General features: G+C 43.3%; 1 protein-coding gene across 2 annotated transcripts in view; it reads left to right on the forward strand.

The window, feature by feature from the left end:
• MOV10 (Mov10 RISC complex RNA helicase) overlaps positions 1–25,249 on the forward strand; it is a 69,725-nt gene that overhangs the window by 19,667 nt on the left and 24,809 nt on the right. The window contains exons 2-10 of one of the 2 annotated variants that reach the window (XM_054981068.1): positions 837–936; positions 2,756–2,880; positions 6,640–6,866; positions 12,320–12,560; positions 13,970–14,107; positions 19,681–19,843; positions 20,173–20,327; positions 22,224–22,400; positions 23,089–23,236. In XM_054981068.1, the coding sequence (XP_054837043.1) occupies positions 837–936; positions 2,756–2,880; positions 6,640–6,866; positions 12,320–12,560; positions 13,970–14,107; positions 19,681–19,843; positions 20,173–20,327; positions 22,224–22,400; positions 23,089–23,236 (1,474 nt within the window). The remainder of the gene's footprint in view (positions 1–836; positions 937–2,755; positions 2,881–6,639; positions 6,867–12,319; positions 12,561–13,969; positions 14,108–19,680; positions 19,844–20,172; positions 20,328–22,223; positions 22,401–23,088; positions 23,237–25,249) is intronic. The other variant, XM_054981069.1, reaches the window with a different exon arrangement.

The raw sequence follows: 25,249 nt of genomic DNA on the forward strand, positions 1-25,249 counted from the left end.
TTGTTTTTGTTATATTTATTGTTTAAAAATGTTTGTTTAAGAAAATAAAGTTTAAAAAGAAAAAATATTCCCTGAGAAAACTGGAGTTTGCCTGTTTTGCAAAAATAAACAACTCTCTAATTCTGCTGGACAAATATGAGCTTTGCTGATGTACTCGAACATCCCACTGGAACTCTTGTCTGTTTGTCTATTGGTTTGTTTGTTTGTTTGTTTGATTGATTGATTTTTATACTGCTTCTCTTCAGTTAAGAGCCTGAAGTAGTTCACAACAATTACATCAGTTAAAAACCAATACAAAACATATATTCAATAAAATCAAAATAAAACAACAACATAGTACAATACTTAATGTCTAGTTAGTGTTTAGCTCTTAGTTTCATTTTCATTCTTGAGATACTGCTAGTATATATCTTTGCACTGTACCTTGAGCAAAATTACTCTAACAATAGCTTGAATTCACAGGTGGCTGCGTGGAAAAGCAAAATTAAGTCACTGTTCCATCTACTTTGGGTGTGTGCATGTCCCCTGAGGGTTGTTGAAGCTGTTACTGAATTATTTGCATGAAATGCCTTAATTAACTCTGGCATGTATAGTGTATACATTTGCATGTGCATGCAAAAAGACATGCTCCTGTGACGTGTGCACAGAAGTGAGAGTATATAAAGGTGTTACTTTTCATGCCATATTCTATCTGCACTCCCCACCCCACCCCCAGTCTCTTTTAGACAGCATTGTGAGAAAGGGAACCCTCTTGGACATGAAGTTCTTAGCATACTACTGTTTTAGCTTCAGTTGCTGAATAATGTTCTTGCTTTTGTTTGTTCTTGCTTGAACAGAGATAATGAAAGAAGACCCAGTTTCTCCAACGTACTGTATACTCTTGTGCAAAGTGGTCATGCTGAAGTATTGATGAAGAACATTGTACGGTTTGGCACTGTAAGAAATGACTGTGTTGTTGATTCTGGAATTTCTTTCTGATGGGTTGAGCATGGTTACTTTCCTTGATGAGCCAAAGGAAATTCATAGCGGCTTGTTCATACCTGTCAAGACAAAGACAAAAATAAAGGCCCAGTATATTTTTATGTCCTCTCCTCCCAATTACTGTTTGAATGCAATTTTTTAAAAAGTTACTGACTCGTATTATTGACATTTCCATTAGTGGCTGTTTTAAGCATCAGTAAAATTGGTCTATGCTGTAACAACAACATTCCTTTTATATACCACCCTTCAGGACAACTTAACATCCACGCAGAGCGTTTTACAAAGTATGTTGTTAATATCCTCATGACAGTCACCCTGTGAGGCGGGTGGGGCTGAGAGAGCTCCAAGAAGTTGTGAGTCGTGACCGACCCAAGGTCACCCAGCTGGCTTTAAGCAGAGTGAGAAATCAAACCCGGTTCTCCAGATTAGAGAGAATCTGCTCTTAACCACTACACCAAACTGTAGAAGTATGGCTCAGCTGGTGGGGATTGGGTTGGGGAGAAAGCAGGCCATGTCACACCCAGGCTAGTGTTAGGGAGTAGGGGGCTCGGAAGCAAAACACAAATTGGAAACATAAAACCCAAGTACCGTCATTTATTTGCTTGATGTATACCCTGCCTTTCTCCCCAGTGAAGACCCCAAACAACTTACATCATTCTCCTCACTTCCATTTTATCCTCACAGCAATTCTGTTAGGTAAATTAGGCTGAAAGTGTGACTGGCCCAAGGTCACTAGATACTATAACTAAATCATACAAATAACTGTAGTGTTAAAAATCATTTAAGATCACCAGTCTTGAGATAACCTTAAACTTTATCAAAAATAATTTTATCAAAATATTTGGAACAGCTTCAGTTTATCAAAGTAGAGAATTAGTAGACATTTTAAGCCTCCGTTATATATTTAGCTACTGTTCTTTAATTATCCAAAGGTGGTTTTTAGTCCTTAGAACTTTTAATACTTTAGCACTAGTTTTAGAATACACTGTTCACTTAATATAGCAGAGGTCCTACACTTCTCTAGCAATTTACTTCTCTGTCTGGAATTCTGGAGAGCACCTACCAATTTTTTTTTTTAGGACTGGGCTAGATGTATGGTTGGTTTGAATCCATATATGGAACAAGGAAATAATACCAGCAATAAAGGGAAAAGTAAGCCTCTTTGACTACAAAGTTTCAAACAGTTGCTTGGCAGGGCAGTTTCCTTCCTGGCAACTGCGTGCCGGTTTTTGATCTAATAGATAGTGCTCTCAAATGTATAGCCCCAAGTCGTCATTTCCTTGTTTCTTGCTCTATTTGGCCACTAAATCCAGAGACTGGAGAAAACTTGGACAAAGCTTTATGTATTCTGCAATTTTGGGACTGCACTGCACAAACACGGGAGATGGCATTAAAACAGTAACTCTCTGTAGAGTCCTTTAAGGTTGAGGGGCAAGATACACAAATAGAATTCGTAAAGTATACAAATATAAGTAAATCTACATAATTTATACAGCCAGAATAGGCTTTTCTTATCAGAAAAGCAAAGTTATTACAAAAATGGTGTGTGTGTTCTAGTGTGCATTAAGCTGAGATCATACATATCCCTAATCACCAGTTCCCACCCGCCATCTAGAAGCAGGGGCACTGATGGAGCTTCTTAGGCTGCTCCTTGCAGCTGGATTGTGTTGGAACTAACAGGTTTGTCCTGATGGCTATTGATTTGTGACCTCCGCCATGCTATAGCCTTTACTTAATGGTTGCTCGAAACTTTCCTGTTCTTTCCGTTGTATAGATGAAGAAGAAAGTGAAGCTTGCCAATCAGTACTGGAGATCAGGAAATACTGCTGGAGTTCAGACTTCTCTCGATCCTGCATTGGCTGCTGTCCCACCTCTGCGAAGATCACGTGCAAAGGACAGGTATGGGAGTAGAGTGAAAGTGATGTGCTATAAAAGGCTGTAACGTGGAGCACAAGTTATTCGTATGCCTTCTTTGAGGGCACAGTTTAGGCTCTGCCATGGTTTTCATAGTCCTGGGAACCAATGTCCATTTAAGAGAGAGCAAGTTTGTGGCTGTAGAGATGCACTTGGGAACTGAGTGCTGAAATCAAAAAACTAGAGTTGCTAAGAAGAACCTCAGATTGTCAAGGGGTAAATAATCATTGTCCATCATTTGAGGTTTGAACGAGCAGAATGTATGTATGATGGGAGGATGCAGTGTCATTAATGTATAATGTACGGAAGTAAGATTACCTTTTGTTGCGCTGTGTGTGCGTGCACGTGCATGTGTATGAATGTAGAATCCTGGGAATTGAGATGAAGAATTCCTGTATCTTATACTTTAAGCTTTATAAAGCTTACGAGAAAAACTGGAGAGAGCAGGCGAGCTGAACTTTTCCCTTCCATTTTGATTATTTTAATTGCAAGATCTAAGGCTTCTGTGCTCATTGTCCTTATGTGGAATGACAGGATTTAACTTAACTTTGTGGCATCTTTGTGCTGTAACGTGAGCTACTGGCTACTGGCATCCTGAATCATCATAAAATACGGGATGAGCTGTTTACCAAATAGAAACTTAGCTATTATATGAAAGTAAAGGCAGCCTTTTAAACCCATATAACCAAATGACCCCCATGTTTAGGTCTGATTCTGGGATAGCTTGATAATCTGGATCATCTTACTAAATGGTGCAGATCAGGTATGCATGTGCAGCAAGATATTTCCTGTAGACTCATGTGGGAAGTAGATTTATTGGAGAATATTTCATGCACCTTTATGTGCCTTCATTACTGCAATGCATTATTATTCTCAGGAGCTAGTGTAGTATTTTGTAATGCAACTTGCAAGAAAATGAGACTTGAAACAAAATGACCAAAGCAGAATGTATGTTAATCACTGTGAAGACTAAGACCAGCCACTGTGAAGCTTGCTATAAGGTAGTTGCACCTGCAGTACACCTGCCCATGACTTGATACAGAAACTTCTTAGTAAATCTGCTTTATGCTAAATGTAGCAATAAAGAAAGGGGAAAGAAAATGTGTTAGTGAAAGAAGGACGCTAGCTGCGAGTTAATCAGATTAGCTGTACCTTTCAAGGCTGAGAAGAAGCCCCAGAGCAAGAGGAATGGGTGCTAAATGCAACTTCAAGCACATTCCTCAGGAAGGGAGAGCGCTCCCCTCCCACGGAGCCCAGCATACAAGTTTGCCAAAAGCGACATTGCGGTGCCTTACTAAAATGCTACATGGACCAGAAAAGGGGACAGAGTGAAAAGCCTATGAAAGAGATGTGTGGGAAAGGAAGAGAGATGTTCCTCCTAGAGATAAACCAAGGACAGATAAGATAAGCAGTGGCAATCGGGAAATACTGTAATTATGCTGTTCAGCAAAGTTGTTTCTTCTAATAAGCATACCCCTGGACTATTGTATCATTAGAGGTGGTAGCCCAATTGAGCCAATGGGGACCACAGCAATATCTGAGCCAATAGAATAACACATATTTTAATTAATCAAAAGGTATAAAATGCTTTGCACAGCTATTGTAGCTTTGATGGGTGTTGGACACAAGGGGATCCTTTATTCTCTGTGTAACCTCCGCCCCTCCACGTTTAATAAACGTAGTAGACTTGATGTATTGTCGAAGGCTTTCACGGCCGGAGAACGATGGTTGTTGTGGGTTTTCCGGGCTGTACTGCCGTGGTCTTGGCATTGTAGTTCCTGACGTTTCGCCAGCAGCTGTGGCTGGCATCTTCAGAGGTGTAGCACCAAAAGACAGAGATCTCTCAGTGAGAGATCTCAGTGAGAGATCTCTGTCTTTTGGTGCTACACCTCTGAAGATGCCAGCCACAGCTGCTGGCGAAACGTCAGGAACTACAATGCCAAGACCACGGCAGTACAGCCCGGAAAACCCACAACAACCATCGTAGTAGACTTGCTTCATTCACAGGACTCTACGGCTCTCTCTTCTTATGATTGGCTGAGGGACATTCGGACCACAGATTGTGTGGAACACTCATGATCTAAGAAAACATGGGGAACATTACTTTCCTATAAACAATGCATCTGCTTGGAGACTCTTCATGCATGTAATGTATTTATTTGGAACTAAATAGGTCTGCAAAATAATTTCATACTAGAGTTCTTTTCACTTCCTTGGTTATAACTTGCATAGCCTGATTGTGTCTGTTTGCTCAATAAAAGCAAATATCCCTGCTTAGCGTGGACTTGTCAGAACTTGGGAGCTAAGCAGGGTCTGCCTTAATCAGTACTTGGATGGGAGAGAATGGGTTCACTATGGATGGGTTCACTATGCAGAGGAAGGCAGTGGCAAATCACTGCTCATCTCTTGCCTGGAATGCCCCATGGATGGGGTCTGGATGAGTTGGTTGCAACTTGATAGCATGTTCTCCTTCTTCTCTTGCTCAGTAATAGTCGCAAGGTGTTTATAGTTATCTCCTTTACTACCCTTTCTCTGGTCAATCTGTTCCTTTTTAATGCTGATGAACTCTCACTTGCCCTCCCATTAGCATCAGGAGTGTGAATTCAGCTTCCCTGGGCAGTTCTCAGGCTTTTTATCAGCCTTGCATAGTGACCTGCAGGTGCCCAGCAATGTATCTTCTGAGCACAGAGGCATTTGGGATATTTAAGGAGCCTGTAAAAAGAATCAGCCGTCAATTAGTACATTGAGTATCTCCATTCTACTACCCCTGAAACTACCTTCTAGTAAGATTACTGATGGTGCCTGAGTTTCTTTGTTGTGGCAGAGGTGTGACTCCCCACAGTCAGTCTGGTCTCCAAATCTAATTCCTTGCTATGGGCCGTTCTCCACAGCAGGAATCAAAAACTGCCCCTCAAAGGAGCAAGCCTACCTCCAGGGAAGAGGCAGTGCCCTAACCAGCCCATTTTTTAAAAAAATTGCATTTCCTGTGGAGAGTGCCAACTATAGGATGGCTGCAAGCGCTCTGGTCAAATGGACTTTTTTAGACTTGGACTAATGTAAGTTAAAGCTAGGAAAAGTATAGTTAGGACTATATCAGGATCTTTTATTTTGGAAACTTTGCAACTCTATATGATCGCTCTCTTTGTTTCCCCTCTCCTTTAATCTTCCAGGTATCGCATTTGCATCCTCTCTAAATAAGGCTTGTTTATCTGGTCTAAATAAATTGTGTTTTCCCCTAATCTGTAACTGCCTTTGATCACTCAGTGAATGCCCAGATGATAACTCAAGCTGGTTTTGTGGTTGTGTGTCTGTTTTCAGCAAGGGGACAGAGCTGTGTCTGGCAGGCTCAGTGGCACTGCTATCCATGGCTTTTGTGTGTGTCACGCTGCCCTTGTTTGCAGCAGCTGACAGCAGGGAAGATTGGGGAAGGAAGGTGGAGGGGTCAGAGTTGTTGCTTCCCACACCTCTCAGTACTTGACCCAATTATGACAGAAGACGTACATGAAGTCCAGGTAGTATTACAAAATGTGTTCCTGTGTTCTGCTTCTGTGAGGCGACCTCTTAAAATCCCATTTCCTGCTCTGAAATACTGCTTGAAAGGCACCAATGCCTTCTGTAAAGCTGTAGATCTGAGCTACTAGCTAGGCATATCACCACCAAACAACTGAGCCCTGTCATGCAAATGTGCACACACAGGATGGGATGTTTTAGAGGAATCATGTAACTGCAGTTTCTGCTCTCCAGAGCCGAATTCATTTCAAAGAAGAATGGCATGGATATTGTTTCTGACCACGATCTGGTGAACGGCCGCATCCGCTTCCCTGTATCTATTGATGAGGCTAAAACAGTCACTATACGTGTCAAAAATGATGGGAATCTTGACGTGACTCTAAACAACTTCAGAAAGCTGCGTAAAAGTCATGAGTTGACCTTTAAAGTTTCCCAGCGTCTCCCTGTGAGAATTCCACCAGGTAACAAGTTTTATTTATTTGTTGAAATCTGTTGCTTGCACTGGGTGGGAATGAGAACTGAGCGAGAAAAATTAAAATCCTATTGTAATCAAACAGGTACAAAAATCACATTAGGGTCTTGTAGCCCTCTACTGGTTTAACCCTGTGGCAAGTTCAGGTCTTGGTGAGTGACTAAGGGGAAGGAGTAGGGTAGCCAACATCTTTATTCCAAGCTCTGCTTTTTTTTGCTATATAGTTTGGTGGGGAAACCATGTGAGGCTTTCACAGCACAAAGGACTGCAGGGATAAGGGAGGACATGATAAGCTCTTGGAATTGTCTGCTGGAAAATGGCCATTATAATTTAATGGGTTGTTTCTGGTTTTGGATTTTTTTGGAGTCTGCAATTGAAAGGTGCCTGGGTGGTTGTTGAGAAGTGTTTGGCATGTAATCTATGGAAGGCTGAGAGTAGACCTATATGATTCAACTGTTTTTAACCACAGGAGAGCTTACTCTTGATGGAACAGAAATATTCTGGGTGTTTTTTTAGTGAGTGACTTCTCTGACATACTAGTCCACAACAATATGTTCACCGTTGTCTCTTCTTGTGCAGTCCCACATGGGAACTGCATGCATGCAGTTGATGAAAAGGTTTTAAAGCTTAAAAACCCTATAGCAGGGTGTCCCCTCTCTCCACATGCCTTCCCAACTGCACAAGTTAGAGGGGAGGTGCCCCTTCCCTTCCCTCAGTTCACTTTTTGCTGCCGTCGGTAGAGATTTTTACAGCCAGCTGCCCTGTTTTATTGCCTTTTACTACCTTCTGCAGGAAAACATATCCCCAAAATCCCTACTCAGGAAGTGCTCTCAGTATGATACTAAGATGCCCCACGCTGATGAGCATGAGTTGTGCCTACTTTGTTTGGGTAAGGTCTGTAACACGGCTGGGTGTCAACACTGCCAGTGGTACACATCCAAAGCCAGGAGCAACAGAGCTGCAAGACTAAAAGCAGCTCTCTGGGAAAAGGTCATGTTTAACTTGGATACCCCAGCAGGAACATCATCTACTGCGAGCGAGCCTCCCTCTGGTTCTGATACTTCCCCTGTTCCTGCTGTGTTGCCTGACTGTGTTGGAGTCCATTCCTCGATTCTGTTGGCTTCGACCCAGGATTGGACCTGAAACCAATCTCTGGTTATGAGGCTTCTCCAAGTGAGCTTCTCCAGAGCCACCAGCTAAAAAATTCAGGGACAAGACCAAACATCTGAAATGATCAGCCTCTATCACATCTCCTTTGCAGTGTCATAAAAAGAGACGACATACTGCTCCGGCTCTGACCCCAGATCCGATCATCTCTGGTTGTGAAGAAGAGGTTGTTGAGTTACCCTGCACTCTCCCCTCTACCTACTCCCTCTCGGAACATGGATGAGAAGGACTACTTCCTGGGCGATGAGGTTATGGATCTGATGGTCCCAGCCTCAGTTCTGAATGCTTCCAACATCCTGTGCACTCAACCATTTCAGCTAAGCCAGCTGTCTGACCCTCACAACTAACTGCTACCTCCTTGATTCCCTGGCCACCCTCCAAGACACCAACCACGCAGATGTTTTCTTGGCAGGATATCATTATGTGGTTCCAGTTTATGTCAGCCACTTTCCTGGTGCTCTCAGTTCCAACCATGTCTGTAGTTCTGGTTGTGTCCTGACGACCTCCTTGTTACCACTGCTAGTTCTGCCAACACTTCCAACTCCTGTTTCCTTGGAATCATAGAGTGAAGAAGTTGCCTCATAATCGGACCTCATGGACCTGGCCTTTGATCCTTCACCTCAGAAGGCTGTGATTGAACCAACATTCTCATCCTTCACTGATGATTACCACCTGTTTGCAAAGCAGGTGACCCATATGGCTAGGACACTTGATCTTGACATCTCCTTTTCAACATGCTCTATGCAGAAGCTACAGCACTGTGAGAATCAGCGATCCTCAATGTGTGTCCCTCTAGACAGGAGGGACACATGTTGGACAAATCATGGCATTTTCAATACTATGATGTGTCCAAATTAGAGATGGTTCGCGAACTGGTTCGTTTGGTTCATGGAAACATCACATCCAGGTCAGCAAATCGTTACTTCCAGGTCAGCAGAAGGTCTGCAGAAAGTCCATCCCCTGTTGCCTAGGAAACTGATTGATCGGTGCCAGGCTTTCTGCAGTAACAAACCAAAAAATGAACCAAACGAACCAGCCTAAAGTTCATGGCGGTTCATCAGAAATGGGCGCCGACGAACCGCCAGTTCACGAACCATGAACTGGCCCGATTCATCATGAACCTTGGTTCGTATTTCGGTTCATGCCCATCTCTAGTCCAAATTAAAACTCATGGCAGGGGCACTAAACCTGGGGGCCACTCCTTTTCCAAAGAGGTGCAGGATATAATACTGAATTAATGAAACTGCCACCCTCACTTGGTCAAACTTTTTTGCTTGAATAAAGAGTAGAGGGAATCTCCCTTCTCATGTCCTTTAGCGTCCATTTTTGACTACCTGCTGTCACTAGCTAGGTTGGGGTTACAAGTCTCCTCTATCAAGGTCCTCCTTGCAGCTATATCAGTATTTCATGAACCCATAGAGGGCAAGACAGTTTTTTTGCTGTTATTCATTTCTAGAGGGACTTCTTGACACTTTCCCTTCAAGATGCCCCCCCTCCCCCAGTTCTACAGTGGAGCTTAAGTTTGGCACTAGCAAGACTCATACTCCCTTCATTTGAACTGATGGCTTCATGCCTCATGTTGTCATAGAAAGTGAGATTTTAGTGGCAATCATATCTGCCAGAAAGGTTGGAGAGCTGACCGCTGTTAGGATTGATCCCCTTTTACTCAGTTTTTTCCTGGGAAAGTAGTCCTTCATATCAATCTAGAGTTCCTACCTAAAATTGTATCCAGGTTCCATTTGTCTCAGACAATTACCCTACCTGTGTTTTTTCTTTCTGCTTCTTTGGAATCAGAGAAGTTTCTTCGCAAATTAGATGTTCGCAGAGCTTTAATATTTTATTTAGACAGAACAAAGAGTTTTCTCAAATCCAAGGGATTGTTTGGTACTCTGGACCTAGAAAGGGAAGCGTGGCCTCCATGGATAGTGGCTACTATCAGAATGTCTTATAAGCAGGCCAACATTTTGTGTCCTGTCTCGATCAGTGCACACTCGACTAGAGCTCCAGCCTCATCATCTGTTTTCTGTGTCAACACCTTTTTGAAGCACCACTCTATTGATATGAATTCCAGATGGGAATCAGCCATGGGGTTGGTGATACTACACTCTGTGTTCAATGGACAGCACTCCCTATCTCCTCAGTGACCAGCTTGTTATTTCCCCATGTGGGACTGCACAAGAAGATAATGTTAAAAACAGGAATGCTCGTTGAGTCTCTTCAGTGCAGGTACACATTATCTCCCTCCTGCCCTGCTGTGAAGTCTGCCAATTGCAAGACGGACTCTGATGGCTCAGGAGATCTGAGGGAAGGGACAGGGCACCTAACGTGTGCAGTTGGGTGGGAAATTGCAGCGCATGCACAGGGAGATGGGGGTACCGGCTACAGGCCTTTTAAGCTTTAAAACCCTTTCATGGCAGCTGGCCTGCGCATGTGCAGTCTCTATGTGTGCCTGCACAAAAGAGACTCAATGAACTACAGTTACAGGTAAGTGCAACCCTGTTTTACTGTCTGGTTAACGAATGACAAATCTCCCACACATTGGGGATATTTCAAGGTAAAACTCCACCAGATATTTGAAAAATGAAAGTTTACATATAGATTTAACTGGTGCTCTTGAAACTGCAACACAGTGTTTGATGAAGGCTTTGGTTTTTTTTTTAAGAATCATTCTCAGATCAGGGCAGTACCCTCAGTTTTGGAAAAATAATTTCCCACCAGCTTGTATTCAGTGGTGTTGAAATCCCCACAGTGTCAAAGTCAATGAAAATATCTTCTGAACTTTGGAGACAGATCATTTTCTGCACTTCCAACCTCATCAGAATTTTTAATTTGGAAATTCTTAAAGTTTTTGCCCTGTACTTTTGCCTCTCCTATTATATATTTTTGCATGATTATGACTAGACATGGGCACGATCCAAAAAAAAAATACTGATCAAGCTAATCGTGGATCTGCGCTGGTGACAACCCCAGATCTCCGATTCACTCCGATCAAGTCCCGTTTCCGATCTGGGATCGGGGAGGCCAAAGCGGAGGGGCACCCCCCCACACACACTTAGAGCAGAGGGGGGGGAAAGTTTTTAACCTGGTGACGAGCCGCCTCCCCTCAGGGAGGGGACGTTTTCTCACACATGTGCGCACTTAGAGCAGAGGGGGGGGGAGTTTTAACCCGTCCCTGCCTGTCCAAATAGAGAGAGAGAGAGACCCTGTCAACAAGTTTCAGCCAGCTTTTTAAAAAAAGCAGGGATAGAATCCTCCATTCCTCCCCACTCGATTTTAAAAGCAAGCAGCCAGTCTTCCAAAACGCACTGAATGAACTCAGTCAGGAGGAGAGATCTCTTCTCAGTGTTAACTCTTTCAACGCACTGAATGAACTTGGGAGAGGAGCGCAAAACAGCTTCGCTCAAAGCCAGGGGTTTTTGTTTTCTCTCTCTCTCTTAAGTCTTAACCCCTTCCTCTCCCAATCACTTTGCTTATATTTTTCTTAGGAAGCCACCTTTTCACTCACAACTGTTTGCTTTTCCTCTCTAGGGGAAATATTATCAAGTTTCAAACACAGCTCGGGCATTCCCCTGCCTCCGTTGCCAGTGGAATAGATTGTTGGCGCCTGAATGTCTAGCTTCCCGATCCTATCACAATCACCCCATCCAGCCCTGGTCCAGCCCCCTCTCGACCGCTGGATCGTTTGCTGTGGAAGACAACGATCCACCAGGTCCCGATTGCGCGAACACCGTTGTTGGGGTTTTTTTTATCGTAATGCAGATCGTGCCCATCTCTAATTGTGACTTCTGTATCTCCCTATCTTCTGTAATAAAATGTTATAACACAAGTATGTTATCACTATTGCCACATACTTGCAGTGCTTCCTTTTGGGCACCAGGCCAAAACTTTTTTGTTCATCTTATGCTGGGCTAGAGTGAATGATTTTATTTTTATTTTGTAAGCTGCCTGGGGCAGGGTCCTGGAGAGGTGGCATAAAAATTTTCTAAATAAATACATTGTAAGTGAGAAGCAGCCATTTGTCTCTTTACAAATACACAATAAATGTTTTAACAGACTGTTGCAAACAATGTGTATCTTCCATATACGTGATGAATTTTAATATGTTGCCTGATTTAAAACATTTCATTCTCTATCCTGAAAGGGAATGTGTAGACGTCTCTTCATTGCCTACCAATGACTAGGTTTAAAATACTGGAGCGGGTGGGGGGGAGTGGAATTATGCTTCTTCCCTGCTACCTTGTAAATGGCAGGATGCTTTATTTCTTTTCCACTCAGGTGCATCATTTGAGATATCAGTGTGCTGCTTGACAGTCTTCTATGGCTACTTTCCAGTCACCTTGGTGTTTGAGTTCACCAGTGAGCAGACTGAACCATTTGCAATTGGGCGTTTTGTGTCAGCTGTTGCTAAAAGCAGACTAGCAGAAGAGCTGGGCCCTTCAGCTCCGTATCAACCCTATCAAACCAGTCTTCGTAAACCTCAAATGGTGACTACAGAGAGAGGCATCTGTCCAAGCGAGTATGTGGTGATTCTCTATTGTGTTTCCTTTGTTTGGATCAATCTCCCTCCTCTTGCTTAAGCCATTTTCTTATCTTAAGTGCAGTTTGTCAGCAGATAACTGTTCTTTGCCTCTCCTTTTCTGTTTTTCCAAAATCCCCTGACTCTTCCTACTTTATTCTCACTAAGACCTGACTAATTTGCCAGGCCTTCTCTTTTGTGTGTCTTGCCTATGTGATATAGGTTGTCAAACCCTCTGGGAGAAAGGCTACGTCTCCTCACTTCTGCACTTTGTTCCCTGTGGTAGACAGTTGAAGTCTGAGCTGAGGACTGGGGCTAGACTTTGGATGGAACTAAACTTTTATTGATTGTCATTTCTATAAAACCTTTTGTGTCCTTTTTCTAGCCTTTATCTATTTTTTCCTCATAAATCTTTCTTTAGATTAAGATGGTAGGTAGCTGTGTTTGGTCCCCAGGAAAAATTCCAAAACCAGCATAGCATAATATCTTTTTAGTAGGATCATCCAAAATAATAGGCAAACTTTCAAGTTATACAGAGCTCTTAATCAGGCTGGGTGGTCAATACAAAAAAGAATGAGGAGAGAGAAATATTTCAGGATATGATTTAAAAAACCTGTAGAATGTGCTTAGTAGCATAGTAAAATATAATTTTTGAATGTATTTCCTCCCTATCCCCTCTCCATTTTTAAACTAGGCCATATTCCTCTACCAACTGCAGACAAGTAGCTTTTCCATGACGCCCTTGAGTTTAGTTATCAATATTCCATCCTTGTTGAGAAGAACAGAGGCTGGCTAAATGCTGGTTCCTTCATGTTTGTTCATCCTTCAGCCAGTAATCAAAGACCAAGTTAATTAAAGACCAAAGAGTTTATTGTCTAAAGCCATAGGCCATCACAGTTTACCAAACATCGACTAATAAACAATTAAATCCATTATCACAGTTTGTATAGGTTACTTAAAATTAATTAAAACAGTACAGTATGCCAAACTATCCCAGGAATCACAAAACAGCCTCATTCAGTACCACCTTAGATATTATCTTTCAGCCAGTAATTGTGCAATAACTCACAAATACCCAAAATGCTACCTCAGACAGTATTGTTTGTCATTTGAACAAATACCAGTTGCTATCAAGGCAAGGTCTATAATGTTTTATCTGTGGTGATAGTTTCACACACGCAAGTCACCACTCAGTGAAGTAATTACAATGAATTTAAAATACACATATGAATTCACCCTTTGGCCATCCTGGAAATGCAATCAGGGGTTTTAATATTTCCCTGTTCATCCTGTCCCTGGCCTACTCTGGCTACTGAATTAGTACAATGGTAGCTTAACTAAAACCATGTCTCTGATCAATGCCATGTCTCAACATAAGCTTGTGTTTTATGTGCATCCTACCTCTCCAGCTCTGTACCATATGAACTTGAACAGATAATACCTCTAAAGAACTATTCCTATCCACCCAACCTGAAGGACCTGGTCATGTATCTTCATGAAGGTCACGCACCCAATGATGGCTCCCGTGCCAAGATTGCCAAGCTTCGGTAAGTGCCTATAGATTGGGAAGTTCATTCGTGACATTTTTCTTTTCAAACCCCACTCCCCATCCTTTTTTGTTTACTAGACAACAGGATTTATTAGCCATGGGTCTTACCACTTTTCTTGAAACTTGCTTATTGAATCTCTTGCGGGGTTACAGATATCATTTACAATATCCAGCTATGCAGTTCCTCCATCAGAACGGTGTTATATTTGCGTAACTTAACAGAGGGCGGTGATTTCCGCTGATTTCCTTCTTTCACAGAAGACCCCCACTTTGCCCTCTATACTGTTCCTGAATGTCCACTGCTCCCTAGAAACAAAATTTTGGCTGCAGCAAGTGGAAGAAGCAGGATAGTTGCTGTAAAGGAAAAATGCTATACTTTAATTTGTGTACCCAGCCCTTTTATTGAGGCTTTGGTTTAGAGGCTTTTTTGCCTCTTACTAAGAGTTTTTTTTCTTCTTCTTCACTTCCCCCAGGAGGCCTCTTTGTTTCTGTGTGCTAATAAAGTTACTTTCAGTTTTGCAGCCTCTGTCCTTGAAGATAAGATAGGACAGTGTAGCTGGTACTTAGTTGAGCCTCCATAGCTCAGCTCTTCCTGAGTTATTTGGCTAACAATTTGCACCTGCAGGACTGGGGTCTGTGCCAAAGACTGCAGCCATGTCACACACACCCTTCTGCACGTAGATACCTACTTTCAGGTGATGTCAGCAGTTGTGACCTGATTGGCAGTTCCGGGCTTGCATAACTCTGGTCTCAACTAGAATAAATTTGGTTACTGAAACAGCTTGGCTCTCCATTTAATTGAAGTTTACAGAAACCCACACACCCAGACTCAGTGGAGAAGGGGGGGCACCCGGTGAGAGCCCGATGCCTGCAATCCCCTCCCCAACTGCATGTTCTTCCTCCCATAGACTGCTGCTCTGTAAGCTTCAATTAAATGGAGAGCCAAGCTGCGAGACCAGGATGCCTACATTTCCCATCAAAACTTGAGGGAACCTGACAAGTGTCCAACCTGTGTCAGATGTCACTTGTAGCTTGGCTCATAGAGTCTGAGCTCATGTTAGGTTTCAGAAACAGACTTGTCCTCTGCTTCACTTCTGGCTCAACCTATAGGGATGCTGAGGCACCCTTATTGCTGTGCTGCCTGACTACTTTGACTCTTGACCAAAGCTGTGGCTTTTATACCTGTGATACCAATTTGTTTTGCCTTTGATGAAATACTGTGGTATGTATTAGATAGTGCTTACTGCTTTAGGCTTTTTGTTTTAGTCCCTCACATTCTGTCTTGAGATTTTAGATAACCTTGCACCTTAATAAAATAATTAAACTTTCCTTTTGTGTGGGCTTTGTGACTCTGAAGCCTCCAAGCTATAAAATCATTTGTTGAACTCACCCTCTGAATGCTCGTGAACCACCTGCGTAGAATAACATTTTGCTTTGTGAACGCTGCTTGCAAACCGCTTTTGCAAGGCAGACTTTTGTTTGTTAATCCCCTTATGAGCTTTGGAGCTTTGCCCCTTTTCTCCTTTGCCTTGGGATAGTTCAAAGGGACTGATGGCAACCTACCTGGGCAATGTGAGACTTTCTCCCTTTGCCACTTTGTAATTCTGTGTGACACCGGCCTACTGGGCAGCCTGTGCCTCCTCCCCTTAGTTGGGTCGTGACAGTTGCACTCTGCATGTATGGATACACACCACTGTCTTCAGATTCAGAACTATTGTTCTACATGCATCTAAGCCACAAGAGAGGAAACCGCAGACAAAGCAACAGGAAAAAGATCAAAGATCACCCGCAGGGCTATAACAGTACAATTCTTAAAAGTGCATCCTGCAGAGGCAATTAATTCACAAAATTCAAAAATATATCTTTATACTGGTGAAGTGCAAAATCTCCGTCTCCAGTAAAGCAGTCGACAACTTTCTACAGCAATGACCACAATGGGCTTCCCATTGTGGTCATTACTGTAGAAAGTTGCCGACTGATTTACTGGAGATGGAGTTTTTTGCTGTTCTGAGTGCTCTTGAGAGGGGTTGCAGAAACAGGAGAGCAGCTAGCCCCCTGTTGAGCAATTCTCAGCGGCTGCAGACCCCTCTTCATCTTCGGCCGGACGGTCCTTCTGCTGCCTCCCATCCGGGAGTTGCAACGTCACACCTACAAACAGAGAAGTGAAAAGGATCATTTGAGAGTGGACAGTTATATTTGTGGAATTGTTGTGGACCTTCCAGCCTCATTTTCCTTGAGTAGTAGATGAGTATTCCTCCTAGATGTAATCTGTCTTCAGGATTTTGTAAATTGTTTTGCAGAATTATTGTGGGATGTGAACTGTATATTGAATTATCACTTAATGTATTGTATGCACCTTGCACTTATATTTTTGAATTTTGTGAATTAATTGCCTCTGCACGGTGCACTTTAAGAATTATACTGTTATAGCCCTGCGGGAGATCTTGATCGTTTTCCTGTTGCTACATGCATCTAAGTGCAGAAGGGAAACCATGCTGTCATCAGACTTCTGACACATCTTTGTATCTCCACCCTCTTAACCCATCTCTGTGGTTCCTATGCTGTTCTCTTTTCCTGTGGTAACCATTTGAACACCATTCATGTTCAGTAAACATGGTGCGTGTCTCATGGTTTCAATCTGCTTTTCTGTGATCTACAGTAGAGGTATACTTATGGGCTATGTACATAATTAATGTTGGTTTCTTTAAAAATACACATTTATGGTTGTGGAAGACTACAAAGGGTTTGTTTTTTTAAGTAAGTTTCTTTCCCTAACCCATGCCTCTTCGTAATTCATTTGTTTTCCTACAGCAAAAGGCGAGAGCAGGGTCACCTTAACTGTTTCAGTAGTTTCCTCTCTAAATGACTTCAAACATGATGAAAACGTCCATTAAGCAAAACAAGCTATCTTACATTGATACATAAATAAAAAGAAATTAATCTTTTGTATGTTTTATATCGGTGTTACTATTCACATATCTAGGAAACTTTGAAATTAAATACAAAAGATGTCTTGGCAGATGTGGTCATTACAGGCTTCAAGAATCATTTCTGTACCTCAGTTTAATAATGATGTGATTGAAATGTGCGGGGGTAGCCTTCACATTTCCACTTCCCATTCGCAGCCCCTTGCAGCCTATGAAGTGCCACGCTTGAGGGTCCCCTTACCTTTGGGGACATCTTTTGTAAGTAGCTATGAGGCTACTACTGGAAGGGAAAAGCAGAAAAGCCTCCATGCAATAGAATAATTCACAAAATGTTGGATTTTATATTTAACTGGGGTAATAGTGTGGTTCAGACATGAAACATAATTGTGGTTTAATTAAACTATATTTAATTATCTGCACTAGTGTTCTTATGGCTCTTTAGAGCCTGTGAAGCCAGGATGCAAAGCTGGTTTACTAACCAGAGTTTTTCTTAACTATGGTTTTGTGTTATATACTGGCTTATCTTTCACTGGTACTCTGTGCCTCCCCTGGCTGCAGGCATGTCTGGCAAGAGCAGTTTCGAGTGGAGACTGGTCTGTTTTTCCCTCCTCTGTCGAGTGGCATTCTCTGCCTGTGGAAGTCATTAAAGATACAGGAACACTGGCATACTCCATCCCCACCATGCCGGTATCCCAAAGCTTTTGTTTGTTCACCATCCAAAGCAGGATTGTGTTGGGTGAATCATCCTCTTTCCCCTCCTGAGCTGTCTTGCTGTCACTGGGATGCAAGGCTGGCTTTCCCAGCCTCTTGTAGAGCTGATCTGGGAGTCATTCTCCTCCCCTTGTACCTATGCCACTGCTGTCCTACTTCAGCAGCCTGCCTTACACCCACTGGCATAACCCCCACAAACACACACATCGTACTGCCGTCTGGCTGGGCTTCAGTGGGGGCAGCACAGGGCGAAATGTACTTGGGGTGGCCCCTGCCTGTCATGAGTGCCACTGCTGTCAGTGTCCAAGATGCAAGTTTCAGAGGCAGCTGGACTGGCATGGAAGGTACGCACTTCTTCCCCATAACCTTTGACACTATCAGCAGGATCTGGGAAGCCTGCGGGTCTCCAGACCGGCTCTGCAGCCATTGGCTTGTGAGGCACTCTCCAGTGACAGACAACATTGAATGAGCCTGCTAATAGGGATGGAGTGGTGGTGGTATTTCATTGGTCCCTTGGAAGTTGTGTACCTGCTTCTGTTTAATTGGGATGTCTTCTAATTTGGTGTCAGGAAAAAGGGTGTGTGTGAATTTATGGCGCTGTGGTAATAATTACAAAGAGAAAGATGTTGTGGTTGTGAAGCTGTGCTTTGGTTGATATCAAGACCTGGAGACCCTCACTCCTGTCCCTGAGTACCAGTTCCAGCACTCAGGACCCCTAGGAGCATCTAAGAGCTCTGGTCAAGGATTTCTGATGCTCCCCAGCTTCCTGGATTTGTTTGAGTGCGTGTACCTCTTAGGCTAGTAAACACTGGACACAGGCAGGTAAAATATGTTATTGGAGTTTATTAAAGAAATAACACATGAGCGTATGCAAAGCAGGAATTGCCTCTTAAAGACATTTAGACAAGGCACAAAACACATAAAGGCTTGCTGTTCTAAATGACATCTAACTAAAATACTGCAGGTTAACTGTCTAAACATTCTCTGACTTAGTTCCAAGGCTGGCTGATCTTACCAAAGGTTTAGCAAAGCATCTTTCCATGCCTGCCAATTCTAGTCATCCTGGTAGAGTGGCATGGAGCTAAGAAGCTCTCTCACACATTGTAGATGGTCAACAATGGCTGAAAGTTATAGGTTGAAATTTTGCCTAGAGACAGTGAGGCTTCTTGAGATTTGGAAAGAGTTGGCCCACCAGCTTGGAGCCAATCAGGGCTCAGTTACTTAATTGGCATTACAGCATGTGAAAATGTGGGGAGTGCTGATAAGGAGCTGAGTTCAGCACCAAGCTCCGGCCTGCTCAAGGACACTTTATCACAAGAACAAAGTAACTCACAGGTGCATCCAATTAGCCAGGCTAGGGACTTTGCACCAAACAGGCCTAGTGAAAAGTCTTATCTGAGCAAATGCCTGAACCAAAGTTTCAAACTTAGCACTCTATAAAAGCTGGTGAAAGGCCTGGTTCTTACATTGCAGGCTGAGGTGGCAATTGCATTGGGAGGTGGGGTGGAACAAAGAATGCTCTGGCATCAGGATTTGTTGAGGCACAAGCTAGGACTGAATGCTTCCCTGTAAACCAAATCTTGGTTCCACAAGCTAGCCATGGTTAAAATAAACCATTCGGTATGGTCTGTACTGCCCCATTGTCATATGCCTGTAATTTTTAAAAAGAATTGTTTGTCTCTGACCCCTATACCAAATCAGTAATTTGTTTCCTGAGCATAGCAGGTTGCTAAGGTATAAAAAGAGCAGCAGGACAACAAGGGGCAAACCAAAAGTTTCAAAAGAGCACTAAGATGTGTTCCAGAGCGAGGAGCATCCTCTGCCCTTCCCTTCAAGCACCTGCTCTTCCTGAACAAAATGTTTAGTTCCGTCTGTTGTGATGAGCAGGTCTGACTTGAGTTCTTTGATACGGGGATCTCCTGCACTTCCTCAGGACCAAGCTGAAGGCTGCCCTGGAGTTTAGCAACTATCATGAGAAGTTTGAATTCCTGCTTCACCTGGAAGAAATACAAATGGAGGTGGACATTCGCCGCTATGACATGCAGGATGTTTGCATAGATAAAGATAAACAGAACACGAATCTTCTTGTCTTGAAGGTGAGGTGTCCTTGGGCTCAGAGACCAGTATACTTCATCTTCTGCCAGCAGGGGGAGATGTTTCTTGCCTGCCTGTCAGCTTTTGCTCATACTGCCAAGTTAGGACTAAAATAGCTGAGAAGGATCCAGGGTGGTGTCACTGCCTCTCTGTTGTACCTGATACAGTAATTGTGATAAAGCAGTTATTTGTAGGAGTGGTAGGTGTACAAATATACGTAACTAATTTGGGTTAAGGTTAGGGAGGGCATTTAGAAATTATGAAGATGGACTGGCGCAGTGCTCGTATGTATGTTCTCTCTGTGTAAAACTGGCCTTGTTCTTTGCTCCAGGTGCCCGGTGTGGCTGAAAACCGCCCATCGGTACTGAGAGGTGATCATCTTTTTGTGACTTTGGCTGATGAGCGTGGACAGAACTCAATTGTCCGGTACCAGGGTTATGTCCATGCTGTAGAACTGGAGAAGGTCAAGCTGGGCTTCCCTTCCAAGTGAGCGACCGGTCTCCTATAATTTATTGCTTGCTCCAGTTTTTTATACCTTCCTGTACTAGAACTGAAATTAAATTTGCCAGTTCCGAAGCCTGGCATAGCTACTTGTGCTTTCAGTAGCTTTGTCTTAGGTAAGGAGTTCAGCAGGTGTGACCGAACACTGTGCAGCACCTTCCCATAAGAAACCAGCATCTACCCTGCCTCATCTTATAATTAGGCCATTAAAGGCAAGGAACATTATTTGGGTCAAGACCTGGCAATTGTAGACAGTAGGGATGTCTGGACTCCACAGTCTACTGGGCAGAACTTTTTTGTCCTGTGGTCTTGTGTTCTTGATGGACAGCCATCCAGCAGAAAAGGGAGGCTTGGCATAGAGAATGGTGGACGGTACTGACAGTAAGCAAAGTAGCTCAGTGCTGGATGGATAAGAGTAGCACATAATAACAATAACTGTGTGTATACACTGCTAATCTAGACAGATTAGTGCCCCACTCAGAGTGGTGAACCAAGTCAGCGTTGTTATTCCAACAATAAAGCTGGGGAGCTGGGGTTGAGAGGAGGGGCTTCCCTAAAGCCACCTGCTGAACTTGTAGTAGTAGTGGGATTTGAACCAGCAGAGTGCTGATTTGCATTTCAACCACTAGGCTGCAGCAGCTCTCATGACATGACACGGAGAAGCTGTTTAGGTGAGTAATATTTCTGAAGGATAGAGATGTGTTCCAGCCCACTGGAGATCATTGTGTGCATGCAGGTGTCAAAGAGGACCAAACCTCATGCTCCCCTCCCCCTTGGTCTGCTGTCCTTTTTGGTCTGCCACCACCACACTAATTTCAGCCTTCTTTTCACTGGCCATTTGAAACCAGTAAGGGTCTGAGCATGTATAGAGTGGAAGTGCAATCAACTCCCACTCCCCCCAACTTCTTGCTTTCCCTAACTCAGCCAGGTCTGTGCATGTGAGCCTGCACGAGCACTTAGGTGTGAGAGCAGAAATTTAACACAGCTTTCTTACTTAACAGAAAGATTTTTATTATACTACAACTAGATATACTAAAGAGCACAGAAACACAGGGGGGAGTAATATCACAACTCTAAAGGTTATGCAGAGCTAAGAAAATAATATAAAAACATTCTAGCTAGGTTAACTTCTGGAATGGGTCGTAAGTCCAGGGAATGCAGGGAGTAGAGCTGCCCACTCACCCTTTCCTCCCTCATTCACTCTTGTTTGAGCTTGAAGTTTTGCACACACCAGCTACCACACAAAAGGAAGTTCAGATGTCTTAATCCCTTCTCCCACTGTATGGATTCCCCATCACCACCAATCCTGTCGTTTGGAAGGGATATCCCTGTGAGCCAGCACGCCTCCCTCCAATCATATTGGGGAGCACAGAATACACAAGGCTTCTGGCTATTGCCCAGTCCCAGGTTATATAAATAGTCATCCTTCTTGCCCACTTTGAAAGTTAAGCAAATGGTTGGAATCTCATCTCAGTTTGCAACTCAAATGATTTATTGCTGTCCCTTCCTGGGAAAGTGGGCCCTTATCGGGATCTGATTTTTCTGGAGGGTATAATTAAAGGCATCTTCCACCTCTCGTCCATCACAACATGGTTGGGTCTCTTGGGAGAGAGAAGATGAAGGAAGTTAAACAGGAAGTGAGAGTGGTGTAGAAGTAAAGTTGATTGGTAGATACCATGGAGGTGGGACCTGGTCTGTTGTGGATGGGTCCTTGGGAAGAAACAAGTGGTACAGAAAGTAGTATAGGAATAGATAAGAGAAGCTGTGAGTAGAAAGGACTGGAAATCTGGAGCCTGCATGAGGAGTCTTGGTATAGGGCATAGGTGAGCTGAAGTGCCTTGTTCGTTGCTTATACTTATCAGCCCCCTTTCTTGTTCCCAGGCTGATGAACCTGTTCATTGATAACATGAAATTTGATGTGATTTTCACCTTCAATCGTCTGCCATTACGTGTTCAGCATCGGGCTGTTGTTCTTGCCCAGGAAAGACAACTGCAGGATTTGCTGTTCCCATCTTTCTCTTCTCAGAAATCCCTGCTCTCTCCTGGGCAGCGTCTCAGGTGAGCTGAGAGAGAGAATGCTACCTGAAGACTAGCACAGTGACTCCTTATCCATGAATGCTGTGGTGCTCACCTGTGTTTCCTGGCACCTGTTTGATTCTTCCCCAAAGCAAAGAGCCAATCCTGGCTTTCCTAATCATCATTAAAACGGGAGTTATTTCAGGAGCACCCATTCAGAAGCAGCTGTCTCCATTATAGGACAATGCTTCGGAACCTCTCAATGTTTTCATATTTCTCACCCCATGGCAGCCATTTTGTGCCGATTTCCCATCTTCACAACTTTAAGACACACACTCTGCTCAGCTCAACAAGATTGAAGATCCATGCTTTAGCACAGTGGTACTCACTTTTCAGCTTGCAGACAGCTGCATATATTGCCTTTAATCAAGAGATGTTCACTTCCATCCTTAGGGTGAGGCCTACTCCTTAAGGAGGGTCACAGCTTACCTGTTCTTCCAGCTGTTTTAAGATGGGAACAATCTGCCAACAATAAGCTCCTCAGGAACGGGCTTTGCCTACTTTCCTGAAATATAAGGCAGGTGCCACGCTGAGCAGCAGTGCTCAGAAGAGCCACAGGTGGCTCTTTGAGAGTGAATTTCAGTATGTGATTATGACTATGAGGTGGTTTCGATTCTAGTCTGTGCCTGCTTTGGCCAGTACTTTGCTATCTTTTCTCCCCCTTCCCTAGTCTATATGATCTCAACCTGGAGAAAAATGTGGAACAGAACAGAGCTGTCCATCAGATAGTGGCAGGCACATCCAGACCAGCCCCTTACCTCATATTTGGACCTCCAGGTACTGGCAAGACAGTCACTATGGTTGAGGCCATCAAACAGGTAAGGAGTGCATGTCTTTAATATGACTTTGTCACATTATATGATGTTATTTTTATTATATGGAAGTTCAAATGTGTTTTCCTGTTATAGGATGTATGTAGATTTTACTTTGAATAGAAGCTAATGATCTGTATATTGAAGGTGGGGAGATTCCATGTCTTCACTTTCAGTATATTCCCACCCAAATACTTCAAACACGATTTTGGAATGCTATAAAGGGAAAATTGAAATAGAGTAATTAACTATTCTGACAGTTAACTAAATGAGTTCTTGTAAGGAATATGCTCAGTCAAGCCTTGTTCTCCTGTCAAAAGTCACTGAACTTTGGTTCAGGTTGTAAATTTTTGCAGGCCTTGATTTGGCCTAGCTAGAAAAATGTGCTAGCCTGCTAATTTAGAACACCTGGAGGCCAGTGGCAGATCCCTCAAAAGACGACTTTGGGAAACCGGCGTTCATAGTTCCTATCTTCATTCTCCAGTTTCACACAGCTAGCAACACCAGTTAAGCAAGTGAGCCCTGATTGGCTTTTGCTTGATAAAGTGATATCTGCAGATCTGAAAAGATGGCTGTTTAGTACACACGCTTCTCCTCTTCTCTAACATTATCCTTTACCATCATGGGAGAAAGAAGATTGATTCCATGCCTCTGGTCATTTATTTATTACTTATTAGATTTATATCCCGCCCTCCCTGGAAGCGGGCTCAGGGCGGGTCATCAATATGGCTTGTGCTGCATGGCATGGAAATAGACTCCTTTGCTAAACCAAATGATGAAAACCTACAAGCTAAGAAACTACATCAGAGAAGCACAAATAGCAAGCTTTAAGTGTTTTTAGACAGATAGTTGTTAACTAGCAATAGAAAGGTTTGTTTGTTTTCTTGTCTACTGCCTGAACTAGAGTGCTTTATGCTTAGCAACACTCTCTGTAACTTTATATTCAATAAACTAAAAGATATTTTATTCAAGCCTCTCCCTGGAGTCACTGGTTGCCCATGGGTACAACCTCAGGGAATTCAGAGGCTGAAAAGTTTCAAAAATTAAATGAACCGGCACCTTCCCACTGCTTAAGAGGTCCGGTAAGGCTGTGGTCAGCGCCCAGAACAGGAGTTTGGAGGTGCCCGGTTCCTACTGTTCTTTTAAATTAGGATCCCTCTAGTTCATCATGGTTATTAGACCATTAAGTTGTTTTAAAAAAAAAGTGGAGTTTGTGTAAAAAACACCTGAATCTCTAATGAAGAAAGATATCGGGGAAAGCTATGTACTGAGGAAATGGATTATATGTTTTTAGCAGATAAAAAAAATTGATGTGTAGCAGAGGTGGGCACGGACCGGAAAACAGACTTAAATTTAACACAGACTTGCCCTGTTCAGCATTTGTGAACAGGCAGCCCATGGGGTGTGCATTTTTTATGGAGCCACAACTTTTGGGCGGGTCCATTGCTCCATGAACGCAGACATCCCAGCGCCAAGCAATCAATTTCCTAGGCAACACAGGAGCTGCCTGCAGACCTTTTGCTACCTTTGGAATACACCAATCTTATCCGTGAAAACCTTGATAGACAGCTCTGGCTGCCACCCAGAGATCTCCCATTATTCTCTATGTGAGCATTTAGGATGGAGCCGCAGTTTCACTTTCCAGCCCGCAGTTACCGAACGAGGAACTGCTTGTTGCAGGAGTTTTTTTGCATTGTGCGTCACGAGAGGAAGGCTTGGGGCTTGTGCTACAGCAGCGCTCTGGGAGCAAGCTTGTTATAATTTATTGAGTTTTCTCAGCTGAGGGCCCACTCTTCTGTTTCATTTCCCCCCCTTTCTATTCTTATTTATTTGTAGGGTGGTGGGCTAGGGCTCTATGTCGGCTGACTACATTTTTAATTGATCTGTAGTTTTTTAACACAGAGCTGAGAGGCCCCCTCCAGAACAGGTGCACAATGGGGCAGCCCTAGTTGAATGTGCTTTCTTACTGGCCAGCTGGCCCAAGGAAGATGCAAGAGGAAGACAGCAACCTGATCTAGC

Source organism: Eublepharis macularius, chromosome 5 (genome assembly GCF_028583425.1).
Source record: "Eublepharis macularius isolate TG4126 chromosome 5, MPM_Emac_v1.0, whole genome shotgun sequence".
Taxonomy (NCBI): domain Eukaryota; kingdom Metazoa; phylum Chordata; class Lepidosauria; order Squamata; family Eublepharidae; genus Eublepharis; species Eublepharis macularius.